Source organism: Convolutriloba macropyga, chromosome 3 (assembly GCF_964194025.1).
Source record: "Convolutriloba macropyga chromosome 3, txConMacr16.3, whole genome shotgun sequence".
NCBI classification, from domain to species: domain Eukaryota; kingdom Metazoa; phylum Xenacoelomorpha; order Acoela; family Convolutidae; genus Convolutriloba; species Convolutriloba macropyga.
Window position 1 is genome coordinate 35,673,204 of NC_134470.1, and position 19,416 is coordinate 35,692,619.

At 36.1% G+C, this 19,416-nt stretch overlaps 1 protein-coding gene across 6 annotated transcripts in view; it reads left to right on the top strand.

Annotated features, from left to right (window-relative positions):
* LOC142336168 (talin-1-like) overlaps positions 1-19,416 on the top strand; it is a 210,366-nt gene that overhangs the window by 177,041 nt on the left and 13,909 nt on the right. For all 6 annotated transcript variants that reach the window (XM_075384782.1, XM_075384786.1, XM_075384783.1 and 3 more), the window contains 6 exons: positions 8,867-8,983; positions 9,093-9,275; positions 10,032-10,161; positions 11,956-12,113; positions 13,937-14,167; positions 14,646-14,681. In XM_075384782.1, coding sequence (XP_075240897.1) covers positions 8,867-8,983; positions 9,093-9,275; positions 10,032-10,161; positions 11,956-12,113; positions 13,937-14,167; positions 14,646-14,681 — 855 coding nt within the window. The remainder of the gene's footprint in view (positions 1-8,866; positions 8,984-9,092; positions 9,276-10,031; positions 10,162-11,955; positions 12,114-13,936; positions 14,168-14,645; positions 14,682-19,416) is intronic.

The window sequence follows — 19,416 nt, forward strand, 5'->3', positions numbered from 1 at the left end:
GAAAAAAAAAATCCGATCCAAGAAATTGAAAAAACAAAAAAAAATGAAAATGAAATTGCCGCATGTGAACAAAAAACCACTAGCGAAAAAGAGAAATTTTGTTCAAACGGCGTTTTCTCAATTTACGTTCTAGGCCTAGTTTTACTGTAGGCCTAGTTTTACTGAACTTTTACTAACTAAAGGCCAATAGTGTGCATCTAAGTAGTGCCAAACTTATATGCCCTAATTCCTGAGTAATAGAGCCTTGAGTTTTAATATCTAATATTAATTTTGAAAAAGCTCCATTAGGACTTTTTCCTTGTAGATCAAATGTGTCATAAATATGACAGTCCGATGCTAACCCAAAAAACCTAGTGGTCTATTAAAAATCTGGTGGTTGATCTGTCACTCTTATTTCTTTAGTAGTTTCAATTCATGGTACGCCACAAGCGTCTATCGCGGCCATCTGCCGGCTATGTTTTTCTATTGGCTTCAATTAGGGGATATTAAACTTTTGATATATGTGATAACTCTCCTATTTTGCTGTTTGATCTGTCTTTTATAAGAGGCTATGACGGTGCTGTGGCTAAGTCCTACGCTGTTAGAAGACTGGGTTGTGTGTGCATTTACCTTTCTAATGAAGACTGTTCAATGCTGTTTGGCGTTTAAAACTATTCGGAGCGCGAGTCTGGCATAAAAAACCGTTCAGTTTTCTGCCCAAAGGTTTTTTATTGCTCTGGAACGAAGTTTGAAGCAATTATCTTTAACGTGCAGCTATAACTGTAATCGCATGGTCGTATTCATTTCTGCAAATTTGCTGCTTGAACCTTTGTTCTCGAATACCCTTATAAGGTCATGCTTTTTGATTGCAAGCCCGTTTCATAAGTAGTCGGTCAACGAACAATTATGGGCCAATATACAAAAAATCTTAAGCTTAAAAACTGAGATGAGAAACTTGTAGTTCCAGGTTACTACAATATTTTTTCATATCAGTTTTTAAGTTTTAAGCAAAATTTTTGCTTAACAGTTTCCGCGCTTCTGGTCTAGAGCATTGTGTGATTTCTTGAGTGACTTTTTCACACTTAAGTTCTCATTTTGGTGATCTAAGTTGCTCTTTTTCTGAAGTAAACTTCTTCAGAAAAAAGCGACCGTGAGTGAAAGGAAATCAAAGGCAGCCTGACTGAGTAGTTACTATGTCAGACTGCCGACGCGGAGGTCAGTGGTTCAAACCCCTGTAGGGACGATTTTCATGGTCGGTAAAACGCTTCTAAGCTGCACTCCCTGTAAATTAAATTACCTCCATCATTCGGGAGAAATTCATCCGGCGTTGGCTGGTATTTGTGTTTGCAGCTATAACTGTAATCGCATGGTCGTATTCATTTCTGCAAATTTGCTGCTTGAACCTTTGTTCTCGAATACCCTTATAAGGTCATGCTTTTTGATTGCAAGCCCGTTTCATAAGTAGTCGGTCAACGAACAATTATGGGCCAATATACAAAAAATCTTAAGCTTAAAAACTGAGATGAGAAACTTGTAGTTCCAGGTTACTACAATATTTTTTCATATCAGTTTTTAAGTTTAACATTTTTATGTATATTGACCCATAATTGTTTGTTCGGAAGCATTTTTGAGTACATTGATTTTTTATTAGTTGCTCTTGAACGACATTTAGAGCAATTAATGTAAACGTGTTGGTCTGTTAAGCAAAACTTTCGCTTGACCGGTTTGACTTTCTTGACTTCTTGACCGGAGTGATTTTCTTTTTTGCGTATTTACTCTCTCATTCGCAACGTTATTTGCACGCTCATTCAAAATTGTCAGCTGCTGAACTCCAATGGCGGCACTTCGCTACTAAAAGTCTAATAAAAAGTGAGCACAAATTAGCGGTGTTATCTTCTTGACTATATTTTTTAAAGTCGTTATAGATGTTTATAATAACCTGCGATCGTGACATTTGAAACCCCTCTTTAATGAATTTAGTTACCCCTTGCCCCAAATTTAGCAGGCTGCAATAGATTTGAGCTCCACTAACCCTTCGAGTGCAATCTTTCGACGATAGTTGGTTATGTTTCAATTAAATTTGTTGTAGCAACTGAACTGCAGTTGGCAGGAATTATTGGCGAATGGTATATCGCAGAGACATGCTTTAAATATTTTAACCTATGTTTCAACAGATCAAAGCTTCTTATTGTCGTATTAAGGCTCTTTACGAAAAGAGGGCGATGGGTCTCGAAAGTTTTGAATTGTGATTGTGAGAAGGGTTGCTTAGTGCACTGCGCCAATTGGGTTGTTAGAACTGTTGGTATCAAATGCGAAGGATAAAATGAGGGGTGTGCATATAAATGAAAGGGCAATTGTTTTTGTTCTTTTGTACTAAGTTTTCTTTCGCGTATTCCTGCTCGGCATTTCTAAGATTTTTTGCTTATAGCGTGTTCGCGATTTGGATGTCAGTTTTCTGCCATTCCGAAGCCACATTGTTGCTGTTGAAAAATATTGAGCTTATAATGTGCCTATCTCGAATTTTGCTGTTTCCATTTGGCAATGATGTTCGTTTCGGTTGTGGCTAGGTTGGGGATAGGTTTCAATCTGAATCCCTGTGAACGTCCTCGGGCCACTGCGCTTCTCTTGTGGACGAACACACACTTCCTAATGATATTCAGATGTTGGTGTTGGCTTAGATGTTCATACTGTACAATGTAATTTTTGGCAAAGGGTTCAACTTCTGATGTGCTCATGCGCGTTAGGAGAGCCTTAGTGTACTTCAAATTAAAATGTAGGGGTTGATCAGCTTCAAATAATACTGGCATTTTGTAAAGCAGAAGTAGAGTGAGCAAATTCAATATTGAGAGCTGCGGTTTTATTTCGAGTTGGGGAAAGGTGGGAAAACTTGTTTACCTGTCCATTAGTTCTGCTTTTTATTGATTTCTTTTTTGTGAAGTGAATTTGCGTTTTTCTGCGGAGTTTTAATGGAAAACGGATGTATTTGAAGTATTATTACCATTTGCAGTGAACAATCTAACCGAATAGGAAGTAATAAAATGATTATCTAGCGTAGAACTCACCTATAAAGCCTAATTTAAGATACCCGCTACTTGAACTTGGCTCGTATAAGACTTAGTTACCATTACTAATGCTTCTTTGTTTCGACGCAAGCGCCTGTACCGTCTTGGGTGTATAGATAGTTACAATAGAATCAATTAACTTCGATAATGAGGACCTCCCGTCTTTACCACAATGCAGCTACTTGTAACATTTAACGGATAAAATACATAATTGCCCGTGCGAGCTGGTAAATTATAAAGTTGGATCTATTCCGTTAAAGCAATCGTTGTGATCGTCTTGTATCCGCGGAATTTAAGACATTTGAAATCATTTTCAAAGCTTATGTGATCTTTCAAACAGCAGGAAAATGTCTAACTACGGAATGGCATCAAACTAAATCACATTTCATTTTTTTTACATGTCTGTTGTCTGTTCTTTTGATCCCAATTCGGGTTATGGGGATCAATGGTTGCTATTTCGGCAGACTACCGAGTATGTTGAGTAATTTTTATGCTCCTCCTCAGTTTTTCATAGCATTGGAGGAAGTTGTTTGTTGAACTTGATTTTTGTAGTGGTTTTGCGAGGTTGTAATTTGATTGGTCTTTATTAATTGCCGCCCTCAACTTCTCAACCGGCTTTTAATGCGGCGCTAGTTTTTTCACTTCATCAAAATTTGTTTCACAGGTTTTTCAACATTTTGCATGAAATCTTTAGGCTGGTTTCTGCTCTTTCTGTTCAAAGTGCTTTCAAACAACTGTTGCTCATTCATGAAATCTAAAATGAAGATATTCGATATTCAAAAACGAAATCGGAAATAGAAATGGGATGAAACCATAGAGCCCAATTTTAGATGCCGGGTATTTGAAGTTTCGTCTAATTATGCCTAGTTGCCAGGTCTAATGTTTATTGGTATTGATAATAATCCCTGTATCCTCATTAAGAAGAACTAAAGTTCGGTCTTTTTTTGTTCGCTCTCAAATAGTTCGCTCAAAAAATTTTTTTTTGTAAAGTTCTCATTTTTTTCAAAACTTGTGTGGTTGTTTTTTGTGGCAATACATGGCAATCGATAGCGGCTATTTCCCAGCAATCGGTAGGGTATTTTTTGAGCTGTTCGGCAAAGGAAATTGATTTTAACTAATCAAGTTTTTGGCCCATTTTTGTCTGTTTTTGCCTCTTTCTATTGTTTTTGCACTATTGTCAATAGTTTTTGTGTTAAATCTTTAATGTGGATCAATTTTTATTGATGCTGCCCAGATTAGAACATGATTGTAAGACAAGACAGTTTTACTGAAACAAATGCAACAAATTTGTATTTTCTAAGATTCTTTTTAGGTTTTTGTTCTCAAAATGATTGCTTTCAAAATTGACGCAATTATTCTAAACACCTTTCTCATGCAAAATATCTTCTTGGCAGTTTTTATGCTTTTGTCCTGGAACGTTCTTTTGCTCTAGTGAAACTTTAATGCCTGACTTTGATTTTTGCGTAATCTGAATTTGTTTCATTCCGAAATTATATCTGCTAGTATAAAGGCTATCGTAATTTCGTCGAATTGTATCAAAGCCGCTGTGGGTGAGTATTTAGTGTCTCAGTCTACTATGCGCGAGATCAGGCGTTCGTCCTTTTACCTTGTGGGTTTTGTCGCACCCATGAAGTTACCCCTCCCCTCCCCCTTGAATTAATTTGCCCCGCCTGTCGATCGAGATTTAGTCGGTTTGTCTTTGATGAATAGTTTGTCTCTGGCTGGTTTTTAGTAGGTAAAACAATTTGTGTTGCGAAGTTTTTAACTTCATGCAACAATTGTTTTGTTTTGTTTTTAACTTCATGCAACAATTGTTTTGTTTTCTTTTGTGGGATTTTGCCGTGGGATTTTGAATGATATATGTTTACTCTTTCTTTTTTTTTACAAAAGTCGCGATTTTCACGTTTGATTTCTAAATTACCTTACTGTTTTAACTGGTTGTAATTTTGAATTTGTTCTTCAAATTTACACAAACGCCTTGAATGTCAAAAAGCGAAATCAAAAGAAACGGGATACACCAATAATGTCCAGGCACTAAAACTCAGTGTTTAAAGACAGTGCATTTAGTTATAAGTGTTCCGAAAGTATCAGGCTTATTATCCTCCCTTTTCGAGTCTGATTTCACCATTTTTTATTTATTTTAATGAAAGTTTAGATCTATATATAATCTCGATCAAGTTAAGTTCTAACAGCGGGAAAGTATAATTGATTATAGCTGCGAAGTTGCTAGCTGAGCGGACCTATATTGCGGTGCTCTTGGTTTTTTCTTTCGTCGTCTGACGCTCTTTTTTTTACATTAGTTCACACAACAAAGATCAAAGAGTCAAATTTTCTGATTGACTTCTTCCTTTCACTAACGTCATTTGCGCGCGTGACGTCCTTTCTCACTCTTTTTGGCCAACATTTTAAACTCATTTGCGTGATTCGATTTTAATCATACCTGACTTACCTCAACCAATAAAATGACATTTGCACTTTAAAACTTAAGTTTAATTTGAATTAGTTGAGGTCAAAGGAGTTAATATGTGTAATTAAAGTCCCTAATGAAAAGACGTCTGGGCGTTGAATTTTAACAAGCTGTACTAATTTATCGCTGAATATTTTTTACATAGCGTTTTGAGCAGCGTCGATAATTTTTTCAACTTATATCTGTATCTGTTTCTCTCTCTATTAAACGGCACGCAAGCCTATTCTTTGACAGCTGTTGAGGCAATCTGCTGGCTATGTTTCTATTTTTGAGTTCAATGATTTTAATTTTTTCTGAGTTCTGCCTTGGTTGTCTATTTTAAGCATATATTAGATTTTTAGCTGCAGTGATAAGCTGGTTTAGAAATTTTGTCTTTTTTGATGCTTTTTCAACGATTTTTTTTTGCTGCGTCTCATCAGCAGGATCATGTTTTTTAATAGCTGCCTTGTTTTTTTGACTGAATTGGTTGAAGGTCGCCCCTTTTTCGCTCAGAGTGAATCCCGTTGTTTGTTCATTCACAGGATTAAGCTTCTGGTCACACTCTCTCAAAAATGACTTTTCCTCTCTAAGCTGTTAAGATTGATTTGATTATTTTAATTGAAACGTATTTTTGGACTGGTAATAGAAACAATACGCGTGAAATCTCCCTTTTCACTCATTTTTTAATAGCCGCGAAGCGATGGCGAGATTGATCTCATCGGAGTTTTACCTAACTCTTCGGCTCCATCAATGATTCTTGCGACCAGTTTCAGGGATTCTACTTCTATGCAGTTGAATTTGTGTGCCTGATTATTGTTACTCTTTTTGGCGTCAGCTGTTAAGTCAATTCTGTGACATGACACATTTTCTACTTTCCTCTCTAAAATAGATGACTTTTGAGCTCACTTCATAAAAAATTAAATTTTAAAAGCACTCAAATTGAAGATCAATAGAGTGAATTCAAAATGTTCCAGAAACTTCAGTGCTCTAATTTTGAGGGTTAGAGGTTTTGAACCTTTCATATTGAATGTCTAATTTTAAAAGAGCTCTATTCCTTAATAGTTTTTTTCCTAAATGCGTCATAAAACAATTACAACCAAAATTGAACCCGTAGAATTTTTCAAAATAAAATGTGTTCTTTGTCAATCTTTATTCTTTGCTTTTTCAATTCCAATGAAGGTCAGGGAATTCTATCGAGGCTATTTTTAGGCAATCTGCAGGCTATGTTTGTGTTGAATGCACGTGTAGCGGTTGCAGCTAATTTCTGGAAATTCGACAGCTGTGTATTATCGGCAATTTTTGTCAGACACCCTTTGTTTTACTTTGCCCCATTTTAATGCCTTTTCAACATTTGGTTTTTTTTCGCCGCTCATTGTCCTCAAGGCGATTTTAAACAACAATCCTCAGCTAACCTATATACAATGAACGGACTCAATTTTGATCAATTGAATCAAGAAAAGAAACAGGATAAGCCCAATTCTGGTTGCTTGTTATTTTTTTTACTTAGCCTCAGTTAGAAGTTCTAATGGTTTTTGGTATTGATACTAATCCCTTATCTTCTTGTTGTGGAGCAGGTGTAAGCCGAACTACAAATCATTAATTGGGTTTATGGGAGTCAGTCGCGGCTCTTTGTGTTTTAATTTTTTAAAATGTATGGGAAGGTTTGCAGCGGAAATTTTTCCTGTGGTCTTATTTTTGTGCTGTTTTAGTTCCAGAAAATTGATAAACTTTTAAAATTTCCATTTTTCTTGTCTGTTTTTGAAGTTTTTTGCAGAGATCCATTTTCACTTGATTATAGGTGCTTTTTTTGAGAGCCGACAGTAGCCTTTTTGATAGCCGAAAATTGAATGTTTTTTAATATGTTCGATAAATCGGTCCTTCTTTCCTTTTTCATTTTAGTCGTTTTCTCATTTTCTATCCGTTTTACTGTCATGTTTTGAACATCCTTGTTTTAATTTGCAACTTATTAGTCATTTTCAAGAAGTTGTCTGGTTTTGCTTTGATTTTAAATTGCATTGGGTACGTGGTCTTTTTCAGTAGCCGCGAAGCGATAGCGAGGCTATTTTTGGTCTCGTCGTGGTTTTGGTTTTAATTCATCGTTTTCTCGATTTTGGTACGACCATTGGATCACGCGCCAAGAATTCAAATGTCAATTTTCTTCGCTGTCTTCAGCCAGTCAGCAGCTGAATTGGTGTGCGTGACGTCATTTGTTAATGATTTGTATATATTTTTAGGTCAGTTCTGGATAATTTTGATGCGCATACATGACTCGCGTTACGCAATAAAATGAATTTTGCGCTCACTTATGAAATCTAATTTATGATTGTAAATTAATATTTATTATAATTGTTATTCGATAGAAGTCACTCAAGCTAGATAATAATAAGGCTATGCTACTTTAAAGACATGAATTTTCGAGTATTGATTTGAAAATAAGGATGATTTTTGAAATCAGAATCTAAATATTTAATCTTTTATAAACGCACAGTACTCAAATCTTTTGCAAATAAATTTGATTAATAACCTTCTACGAGCCAAAAGTTTTTAAAATTTTGAGAGGTATGTTGGAATACTCTGCGGTACGTACAGACGCATACGGGCTATCTCGTTTTGTAATGTGCTCGTCCATTAAAACGAAAAAGTAAATCAGTGATTCAAGTTTTTGTTCTCAAAGGAAGATCTTGTATAATTACATGAATACGTGGCTCAAAACATCGGCGTCTTCTTTGAAATTGAAACTGCATCCTGGGAAAATTCTTACTGAGACCCAAAATCTGAAATAAAATTGGACTCGCAGAAGTTGAGGGTGATTTAGGTCGAGTAAAGATTGTTTGTATGAGATAAGAAATTTTAGTTGGTTAATTAATTTGAATTCTAATTAATCGTTTTAAAAGTAAATGCTGGTTGCAGTGATCAAGAAACATTGTTCTACACTAGTTTCGACTAATATTGTTTTGCAGAAGGTCATGAGCTGTGACGTGTGAGGCTAATGAAGTTTTGCTAGTTTGTATTTTGCGCTAGTATTACTCACGCTTGCATTTTTCACATACGAAATTTTTTCATTATGTGTTAGCCGTTATTTACTGCTCTTTGCCATATTGAGTTGATAACTGATTGAAAAGAGGCTGAATGAAATCATAACGAGTGTCGATAATGAGCAGAATGATACGTCATTTACATGCGTGCCGGAAGTTGTCTTATTCGAACAACGGAAAGTACTATTGGACACATGATGAATAGTGCTAGTTAACGGCATAAACAGATATAATGTGAAGCTGTTTTATTGTATATGCAAAAGTAAGTTAGGTTTGTATTTTATAGGAGCCCAATTGTTAAATGATTACATGTGAATAACTTATGTATGTCTGTGGTGTTGTAGAAGTGGGCGACTGCGTGCATTCAGCTACAGAACATGGTGAGTGACATTGAAGACAAACACGACCTCGTCTCAGAGTCACTCCAGTCATGCATCGCTGTGCTAGAGGAGGAACTCATGGTCAGTACAAGCATTATTTCTGAGTACAACGGTTGCTGCACCATTTTGCACTCCTTTTGGATGTTATGCTGCTATGGATTGATTTGATTGTTTTGTTGTGATTTGATAGAAGCTGGCAGTGAACAAAAACCTGATCAAGTCGCATCCGTCAGCCCTGAATGACTCAACTGACACAATCCACATCCTGACATCTGGCATTGTGTCCTCATTCAGGACTAGGAATCTTAACCAGCTGCTTGATTACGCCACCAGAGGCAGAGAGACACTTATCGACATGCTCAAAGTATCGAGGGTTAGTAGGTCAAGATAAATCAACTTGATATTTGGGGTATTCCCCACCATAGCCCCCATTATGTTATATTTACCATGATTCGGGGGGGGGACGCGATTCAAATTTTTATCTTGATAACCCATTTTATATAATAAATTTTGATCTGATCATGGTCTGAAAACTGGATTTTGAGATATACAATTGACTTGCTAGTTCTTATGTATATTTACGTTTTCATATCAGAATCTTATCAGGACTGTGTCAAGATATCGTTTTACTGTGTCATTGTATCGTTTTACTGCGTTTAATTTTTAGTTACTTTCTTGCCACACGTGTCCAAGTATTTGATAACGTGTCCAATATTATAGCAATGTTTTGACCGGTGATATATGATGTTAACCCTGATTTAGTTCCCCCTCCCTCTTACTTCTAAATCATTAAAGAGTAATTATTTCGCACGTCTCTATTTGCGACCTCTGCAGGCCTGAGACTGGTGGTGCTGTGAAACTAGCTGAATTTGGTGAATACCTGATCCACAAGAAGTCAGATAAATATTCATAATGCATAGAATTCGATTTCACTTCTCGAGATACTTTTTCACGCTTGAGTTTTTGATTTTTTTCTGAGAGATTTCAATTGTTGGGAGCATTCAGAAATTAATTCTGTTGCTGTTGCTGAAATTCAAGCGATTTATGGAGAAGAACGGTCATAGCACGCGTAGCTAAGTGGTCACTGTCCAGGACTCGCATCCACGAAGGTTTGTTTGTCGTGTTCTAGAGCCTGGCCTTCAGTCTTCCGTCCGACAGTGCAGTGCAGAAGGACTTGTTCACGGCTGCCAAGGGATGCACCTCCTCCTTCATGCAACTTCTAAGCTTCCTCAAAATAGAGGTCGAAAATGGCTTTGCAGGTTAGAAGCCGAATGATGTTAAGAGTAACACATTGATAAATAACCGCTGTCAGCCTCTCAGCGGCTATTATTAAGGCGCTCTTTTTTTACGACTCGAAGAGAAGTATTGGTGGGGAGTCTTTTTTGATCGATAAATTTTTGGAGTGTATTTAAAACAGGATGTAAAAGTCAATGCCGCACGTGAAAACTAATTGTTTAGGTCAAACGGTTGAACGAATTGAAGAGAGAGAGAGAGAGAGAGAGAGAGAGCGAGCGAGCGAGCGAGCGAGCGATTTGCGTTCATATCGCGTTTTTGAGAGAGCGAGAAAAGTAGGTGTGCAAAAATTTTTGCTAAGCGAGCGAAATATTTTGATCACGTGCGGCTTTTTCGAAGCAGTGTTATTAGCTTTTAATAGCCGCCGTCAGCCTCTCAAACGGCTATTATTTAGGCGCTCTCCTTTTTACAATTGAAAGGATTTGAATTGTAGTGGGGCGCTGTCTTTTTAAATTTTTTGATATCTGTTGACACATTTTCATGATTTTTGAAGTCAAATTGGAGCAGTGATTTTGGTCACGCCGATATAGGAAGTGGAGCGAACAAGCGAATGGTTCTGCGGCATGAAATTATTTTCTCTAATTTTTAAATAGAGTGAGAAAACGGCGTTTGAACAAAAATTTGCTTTCTCGGTAGTGGTTTTTTTTTGTTCTAATGCGGCATTTTAACTTTGATTTTCTATTTTTCTTTTATTTTTTGATCTGATTTTTTCCCAATTCATTCATAGTCCGTTCTAGCTCTAGTCTTTTGTTTAGTCAATGAAAATTGTGTTTTGAATTTTAGGTCACGTCCTGTCCTGCTATGTTTTTTAATTCGCTTTACCGTTTGGTCAGGTTTTCAGTTTTACATAAGTCACGATCATCACGTTTGACTTCTGACTAAACGCACTAAACGACTAAATTCTTTCATGCATTAAATTACGTTATGTAGTGAGTTCGGTCAAAGTCGAAAGAGCAAAATCAAAGAAACGAGATAAACATATAAAGCCCGATAATTAAGTCATAATGCATTAGGTTATCAAAGATCATTAAAGCGATTGCTAGCTGGCATTAGTATTATGCTTAAGAGCCTTCAATTTAGAAGCTGAATTGAGTGTAATTTTGGAATCTAACAGATTTTGCAAAATCTACACACCAAATAAGAACACTTTGACACTTAGAAAAATTCTGTCAATTTCTCTCTTAATTTTTTTTCTGTTTCAATCCCAATGTACGTCAAGCGGGTCAACGGAGGCTATTTACCGGCAATTTGCCGGCTATGTTTAATTTCTCGTCTGGCGCTGTTGACTTTTCGTCGTCAAAATCGGGATGAACTGGTAAATCCCGGAGGGAGTCAAGTTCTCTTAGAGCCTTACGGCTCACTAGTCTCAAAGTATCTAACTATGCGACTCACCCAGTGAGTTTAAGGGACCCCCCACTTCCTCCACCCCCACCCACTCCAACACCCATCCCACTCAACTTCATTCCACCCGTAACCCTGCACACTCCCCCGACGAACCAGTTCTCACCCTGTGAAGAATGTGCTAAAAGAGTAGAAAGCAGAGCGTTAAACAACGACAAATTTAAGGTGTAAATTTCGGCTACACAAAACGACAAATTTCCCGCTCAAGATGTAGCGTCAACTATTTGGCGGGGCCTTGTTGTAGTTTATAATTAATAAAGGACATTGATGTGCTCAAAAGTAACTTCAGGTCGCAGAAATAACCAACGAACGAATGAATAAATAGGTGGGATGAATAAAATGAATAAAATTTTTTATAGGTGGGAAAGCGAGCCACACATCGATGACAGAGATCACTCGCAATCTGTCCAAAGACGTGACTAGGCTGCAGAACATTGGCATGTCTCTTGAGAAAGAGGAACAGAATGTGAAGGCTGTCGAGTCACTTGGCAACACAGCTGCCCAGCTCAGTAAAGAGGTAAGTTGGAAAGACATGCATGAATCACGTAAATCATACAAAATTAATTTGACTCATGATTTGCATCGGAGCTATTCAGCAAACATTGTTCAGTTGCTGGCATGTCTACTGGCATGGATTCAAAAATCTTTTTTATTTGTCACCCAATCAGTAGGGACAACAAATTTTAACGCCAATTATTAGCGCTCTGATGTTTTGTCACCCAATGAGTGGGGCCATCAAACCAAAATCCAATTAACGATGGTGCGTGCGGGAGCAACTTAAAAGGGGCTCAATTTGAAAAGGTCATCAACCGAAAAACAACAGTATGTATCCAGAAGAAAGCCCTCTAGCTATGTTAATGCCTCCAATCACAAGTTTTCGTTCTTACCTGACCTAAGTGGAGAGAACAAAAGCATATTGTAATAGAGGCCTAATTCTCATTGTGAAGAAAAGAAACGGACTGCTGATATTAGATTAATTAAACTGCTTATCTGTTGTGTTGATGGCTAAAATCATGATAACCAAGTTAATTGTCAATTGATTTTGTTTTTAGTCCTTCTCGTCTTTTTTGATGCAATTTTTTTCTGCTACCAATTCTTTGTCTGATCGTTTTTGCCAGCCAATTTTATTTCGTGACTTCTTTTTGTCTTGAGATAAACCAGTAAAGCCCGAGGACATTAATTTGCTGAGCTGTTCTCTGGGAGCCTTAATGATCTATATTCACCGATTGCCGAGGAGATAAAAAAATTATCGTTTGAAAGCCCCTACTTTTCACCCCTCTCCCACATCACCCCCCCCCTCCCTCACTTCAACTCTTCCCCCCCCCCCCCCCCAAATCCCCACCTCTGCACACCGTTTAGGTCGTAAAGACGTGGTCCAGTGCAGCCAAAGCCCCACCACCCCCACCCACATCGACCTGATACAGCGTAAATTTACGGTGTAAATGGCAATTTTTATGTGTAAATGGCGTTTTAGATGACGTCACGCATTATTTGTTTAGTTTCTCTCGACCGAAGTTTGAAGCAATTTTTGTAAAGGTGTTGGTCTTTTGTTTGCAAAATTTTTGCTGGGCAATTTTTGCGCTTTTGTTCAATTTTTGACTTTTCCACTCTTCACTTATTTTGATTTCAGTAGCTCTCATTGTGAAATGAAGTTTGTGGCTAATAAAAAAAACCTGATTGTTAGCGGTTGATTCGCAAAGCCATTGTAGCTTAGTGGTGAACAAGTGACTGCTATCCTCGAGGGCGCGGGTTCGAACCGCTGTGACTTCCGAGTTTTTTCACCCATAAAAAAAATTCTAAGCTAAACTCCCAAAATTAAATTGCCCTCACAGCTTATTCGAGATCAGAGTTTAGTCGGTTTAGGTTTACTACTAGAGGTCAATTGAAGAGATTGCAGACTTTTTTTCTGAAATTTATTTTGCTAAAATGAGTTTCGCTTACCCATTTTTGCCGTTTTATTGACATTTCACGTAAAATTGTTTAGGACATCTCTAGGCTATTTAAATTTTTGACCCATTCTGCTCAAATTGCTCGTAAACCGCAAGAACGGAGTCATTGTCAAAAAACAATCAAAGTTAGAAATGGGATGAAGATGCGCATAATAGATGCCGGTATTTGAACGTTGTTCTAATTAGTCTTCGTCTCATTAAGAAACAGCAATGCTGTGCTACGACTAGAAGTTATCTGCGTTTTTTTTGAGAAAAAATAGTCCAGAATATGCATGAGTAGAGCATTGTGCAGGTTAAATGCTTTTATAATCCGGTTGGTTTTTTATCCAGGACTACTTGTGTTCTCTGAACGGAGTTACAAGAGAATGTTAGTTAATGGGCAATTATTTAGGTTGATAAATTCACGAAGCTCCGTCCGAGCAAACCTTTAGTGGTGCCTTCGGCTGCATCAGGTGCAGCTGGCGGTGAAGGGTCTGCGAAGGAGAAGGAGAACGCAGAAATTGAGAAACAGATTGAGTTCTCAGATGCTGTCTGGGGTTCTTCCACTGATATTGCGAGGGCTGTCCTGGTTCTAATCAGAGCAGCCACAGAGGCACAAGCTGCCATCGATGCAACTTACAAGGTGAAATGTTGCGTAACTGTTCTAGCAAAATCTGTTGGCCGGCTCGCGGAATGATCTTGCATATATCGGTCAAAACCATATAGAGCAGTTGTTCTCAAATATGTTCAACTTAATCCGATCGTTTTATCTTGGGTTTTGTTGTCACAGAACGCTTACACTTCTTGAATTACAGAATTAAAATAGTAGTATAGAAATTGTTAACACCCTATGATTTGAATGACTATTATTGCAAATTTAGAATTGTGATTGATCTCAGATAAAAATTCCAAGAATTATTTGGATCATGTTGATCTTTTTTGTGCGATTTTTGTCATACCAAAATATGTGATACAGATTTTCCTCTGACCGATTGAACGTTCGTGTGGTACAAAGGCGAGGTTCTGTCTCATTGCTTCTATCATTTGGTGAAATTCCTTACAAAGTCCTCGTCGTTCTTGATCATCTGAATTTTGAAGGGTTCAATTGTGATGTGTTTTAGGGATACGCCCACGCTCCCGACTGCTCAGGACACAAGGCAAGTATTGTCCGTTTTACTTTGTATTGAATACCATTTCACCTTCCTTGGTTGAATTCAATTGAACAACATGTTTAGTTTTTCCTATCGTATTGTTTATAGCTGCGAAGCTGTAAGCTGAGCGTAGCTATATTGCGGTGCTCTTGGTTTTTACGACTCGAAGAGGAGTATTGGTTTTCTCTCGGTTTTTACGACTCGAAGAGGAGTATTGGTTTTCTTAAGGTTTTTTTTTTTTACCGGAAGTACTATTCGTTCAGACGCTGTTTTGACCTAAAAGCGAAAGCGAGTAAAATTGAAGTGTGAACTAATTTTTTCTGAGCGAGAGAACTTTTTTGATCATGCGCCGCGTTTAGTGAATGACTTTTTGACTTTGAAAAGTAGTTTTTGACTGAATGGCACATATAGATAACCGTTTTTAGCCGTTTTTTCGTCTAAGTGGCCCAGTTTTTTTGCTTGTAATTTGGTTCTTTGTGGAAATAATTTTTATTCGATGCTATATTGAATTGTCAACCTCGGAAATGATACCACAGGGTTATACAGAGCCTGAAGATGCGTTTCAAGTTCAAAATTGGCACATAATTCTTGATTTTTTAGTTATTTTTTTGGCTTTTTTTCTATTAACTTCTTCATTTTTGGATCTTTTAACCGTCTTTTTTGGCAAAAATCCGTTAATATGGCAACTTGTTTTTGATAACTCATATACTCAACGCCTCTTTCTACCTCTATGTAATTTCGTTTTATAAAATTTTACATATGAGAATCCGATTTTGGTAAATTTTTTTTCCGATTTTTCAGTTTTTTTGTTTGTATTTTGGTTGGTTTTAATTACTAGAAATAGTCTTTTTGTGCGACATGATGGACTTTAATTTCGTTTCAATAAAAACGCAATCATTTTTGGCGTTAAGTTTTTGAAAAATAGTTAAAACTTTTTCACAAATGCAGTCTTAAAAGTTTTTTTGACCATTTTTTTTGCAAAATTTTCCGATGTTTCGTATTTTCTCTATTTTCCATTTTTGAGTTCTCTTCTAGAGGGTAGATATTTGTACCGGATGGCTCGTTATCTTTTCTATGTCTCGAATGCTTAATAATGAAATGGTATTCGTTTTTCTTGATTTTTTTTAAATTTGACTTTTAACTTTCAAAAATCAAGAATGTCATTTTGTTACGGTGTTCCTTACATTGTGTCCATATTCTTAACATTCTAGTTAGTATCATTCTAGCTTCGGGCTGGCTCCTACATTTATTTTCGGTATATTGATTTTGTCAGTTGTTAAAAAATTGAATGATTTCAGCTTTTTCCTAGATTTTCGTCATTTCTCTTGATTTCATTCCATTGATTGACGTCATTCCATTGATTTCATTCAACATAAGGCAGTACTGAGAGTCTGCTAGCAAGACTTTCCAAAACATCCACTCATTAATGGTTACTGCAACTTTCTTCTGGCCTTAGTTTTAATTTAAACGATTTTTTGCCTTTGAATATTCCTCTGTTGCCTATGTCTTTTCTATGATCAATTTAATATTTGATTTAGTAATCATGTTGTCTAGTGTATGTACAAGGAAGAAGTATACGCTCTTTTTTTCTTAATTGCAGTGATTAGAAGTGTAATTTTAGTGGTTTTCTGATTCTTAACTTTGAGCCTTCTTTTTTTGAAAAGATTTAACTTAGTTTCTAAGATTATTATCTGCCGTTTGCTTTCGCGATCATTGAGACTAGAATCATGAATTAATTATTTGACGGCAATTGATAGCTCTATCAGTTTTTTCAGCTTATCAGTATTTTGACCATGTTATTTATTTCGGACTTTTTTAACGTTACCAAACGTTTTCAATAATATAAAAATTTGCTGCGTTTTGTTTCTCTTGGTGACAGTGGTTTAAGTCACCAAATTTTAGATCAGACCTGGGGAGGTAATGAGTTAATGGTTTAATACAAATGATAATGGCTTCCCTTGCATTTACGGTTTTGTTTGTAAAGTTCTGACGCTTCGAGTCGCTTCCGGAATTCTTCCGGCTATGTTTTTTTTTACAGGAAGTAGATTTGTTCACGCGGCATTTTGACCTAAAAGCGAAAGTGAGAAAAGCTGTCTTGGTGAACAAATTTTCGCTAAGCGAGAGAAGTTTTTTGATCATGCGCTGCGTTTAGTGAATGACTTTTTGACTTTGAAAAAGTAGTTTTTGACTGAATGGCATATATAGAGAACCGTTTTTAGCCGTTTTTTCGTCTAAGTGGGCAATTTTTTTTGCTTGTAATTTGGTTTTTTGTAGAAATAATTTTTATTCGATACTATATTGAAATGCCAACATCGGAGATTGATGCCACAGTGTTTTGCAGAGCCTGAATATGGGTTTCAATTTGAAAATTGGCACATATTTTTTTGATTTTTTAGTTAATTTTTGACTTTTCTATTAATTTCTTCATTCTTAGATCTTTTAACCGTCTTTTTGTCAAAAATCAGTTCATTTGGCAACTTCCCTTTGATAATTCATATACTTAACGCCTCTCTCTACCTCGGTGTATTTTTGTTTTATAAAATTGTACATATGCTAATCCGATTTTGGTAGTTTTTTCCCGATTTTTGTCAGTTTTTTGTTTGTATTTTGATTGTAATTACTAGAAGTAGTCTTTTTGTACAACATGAGGGACCTTAATTGCGTTTCAATAAAAATTCAATCATTTTTTGGGAGTTCAGTTTTTGAAAAACAGTTGAAGCTTTTTCGTAAATGCTGTCTTAAAAGTTTTTTGATAATTTTTTTTTTTGCGAAATGTTTCAATGTTTTATATTTTTGAGTTCTGCTTTTTCCTATTTTTTTGTTTTCTTCAGGAGGATAGATTTTTGTATCGGATGACTAGTTATCTTTTCTAGGTCTCGAATGTTGAGCAGTGAACTGTATTTGTTTTTCTTGATTTTTTAATTTGATTTTTAACTTTTTAAAAAACAAGAATGCCTTTTTGTTACGGTGTTCCTTACATTGTGCCCATATTCTTAAAATTCTAGTTAGTATCTTTCTAGCTTTGTCCTGGCACCTATTTTTATTTTTGGTATATTGATTTTTTCAGCTTCCATTTTTCATGAAAGCAGTATTAAAAGTTTTTTGACCTTTTTCTGTAAAATATTTAATGTTTCGTATGTTTGATATCTGGTTTTTCTTATTTTTTTGTTCAGTTCAGGAGGATAGATCTTTATATTGGACGACTAGTTATCTTTTCTATGTCTCTATGTCTTTTCTATGGCTGAACAATGAAATGTATTCGTTTTTCTTGAATTTTGTTTTATGACTTTCAAAAATCAAGAATGTGTTTTTATTTCGGTGTTCCTCATATTGTGTCCATGTTCTTATCATTCTAGTTAGTATCATTTTAGTTTTGTCCTGGCAGCTTTTTATGGCACCTTTATTTTTGGTTGTTTCAGTTGTTAAAAAATTGAATGATTTCAGCATTTTCTTAGATTTTCGTCATTTCTTTGTTTGCAATTGATTTCATTCAACACAAGGCAGTACTGAGAGTTTGCTAGCCAGTTTTTTCCACAAGCTCTACTTAATACTATCTACTGCAACTTCCTTCCGGCCTTGGTGTTAATTTAACGATTTTTTGCCTTTGAACATTTTTCTGCTGCTTGTCTTTTCTATGATTATTTTAATTTTTGAATTAGTTTTAAATCATGTTGTCTAGCATATGCAGAACAAGGGAGAAGTATGTGCCGTTTTTTGTTTTAATTGCAGTGATTAGAACTGTAATTATAGTGGTTTTCTGATTCTTAAATTTGAGTATTCTTTTTTTAAAAAAAAAGATTTAACTTAGTTTCTAAGATTGTTATCTGCCGTTTGCTTTTCTGATCTTTTTGAGATCAGAATCATGAATTATTTGAGGGCAATTGATAGCCCTTTCAGCTGTTTTAGGCCATCAGTATTTTGACCTGCTTATCTATTTCGGATTTTTTAACGTTATCAAACATTTTCAACAATATAAAATTTTGCTGCATTTTTTTCTTGGTGACAGTGGTTTAAGTTTCACCAATTTTTAGATCAGACCAGGGGAGGTAATGAGTTAATGGTTGAATTCAAATGGTAATTGCTTCAGCTGCAATTAGGGTTTGTTTTGGGGTTTTGCGGCTTCGAGTCGCTTCCGGAATTCTTCCGGCTATGTTTTTGTTTCGTCGTCTGACGCTCTTTTTTTCGTTTTACATTTGTTCACACAGCAAAGCTGAAAAAGTCAAACTTTCTGAATGACTTCTTCCTCTCACTAACGGCGTTTGCGCGCGTGACGTCATTTCTCACTCTCTTTAGCAAAAGTTTTTTGCGTGATTAGATTTTGATCACAAGTGACTTACCTCACTCAATAAAATGACTTTTGCACTTTAAAACTTAAGTTTAATTTGAATTTGTTTAAAGTCAAAGGAACTCATAAATGCAATAGAGGTCCTTAATAAGAGGCTTCTGCGGAATGAATTTTAACAAGCTTTATTAATTTATCGCTAAATTTTTTTACCTAGTTTTTGAGCGGCGTCGATTTTTGTTCAATTTAGATCTGTATCTGTTTCTATCTCTATTATATGGCACGCAGGTCTATTCTTTCGCAGCTATTCCGGCAATCTGTCGGCTATGTTTTTGTGTTGAACTGTAGCGATTTAAAAGTGGTGTCTAACTTAGCGGGGTTTAGATTAAACATTGTTTATGAGATAGAATGAAAAACTTGAATAACCTTTGAAAAATGTATGCCTTTTTGTTTCAGGAT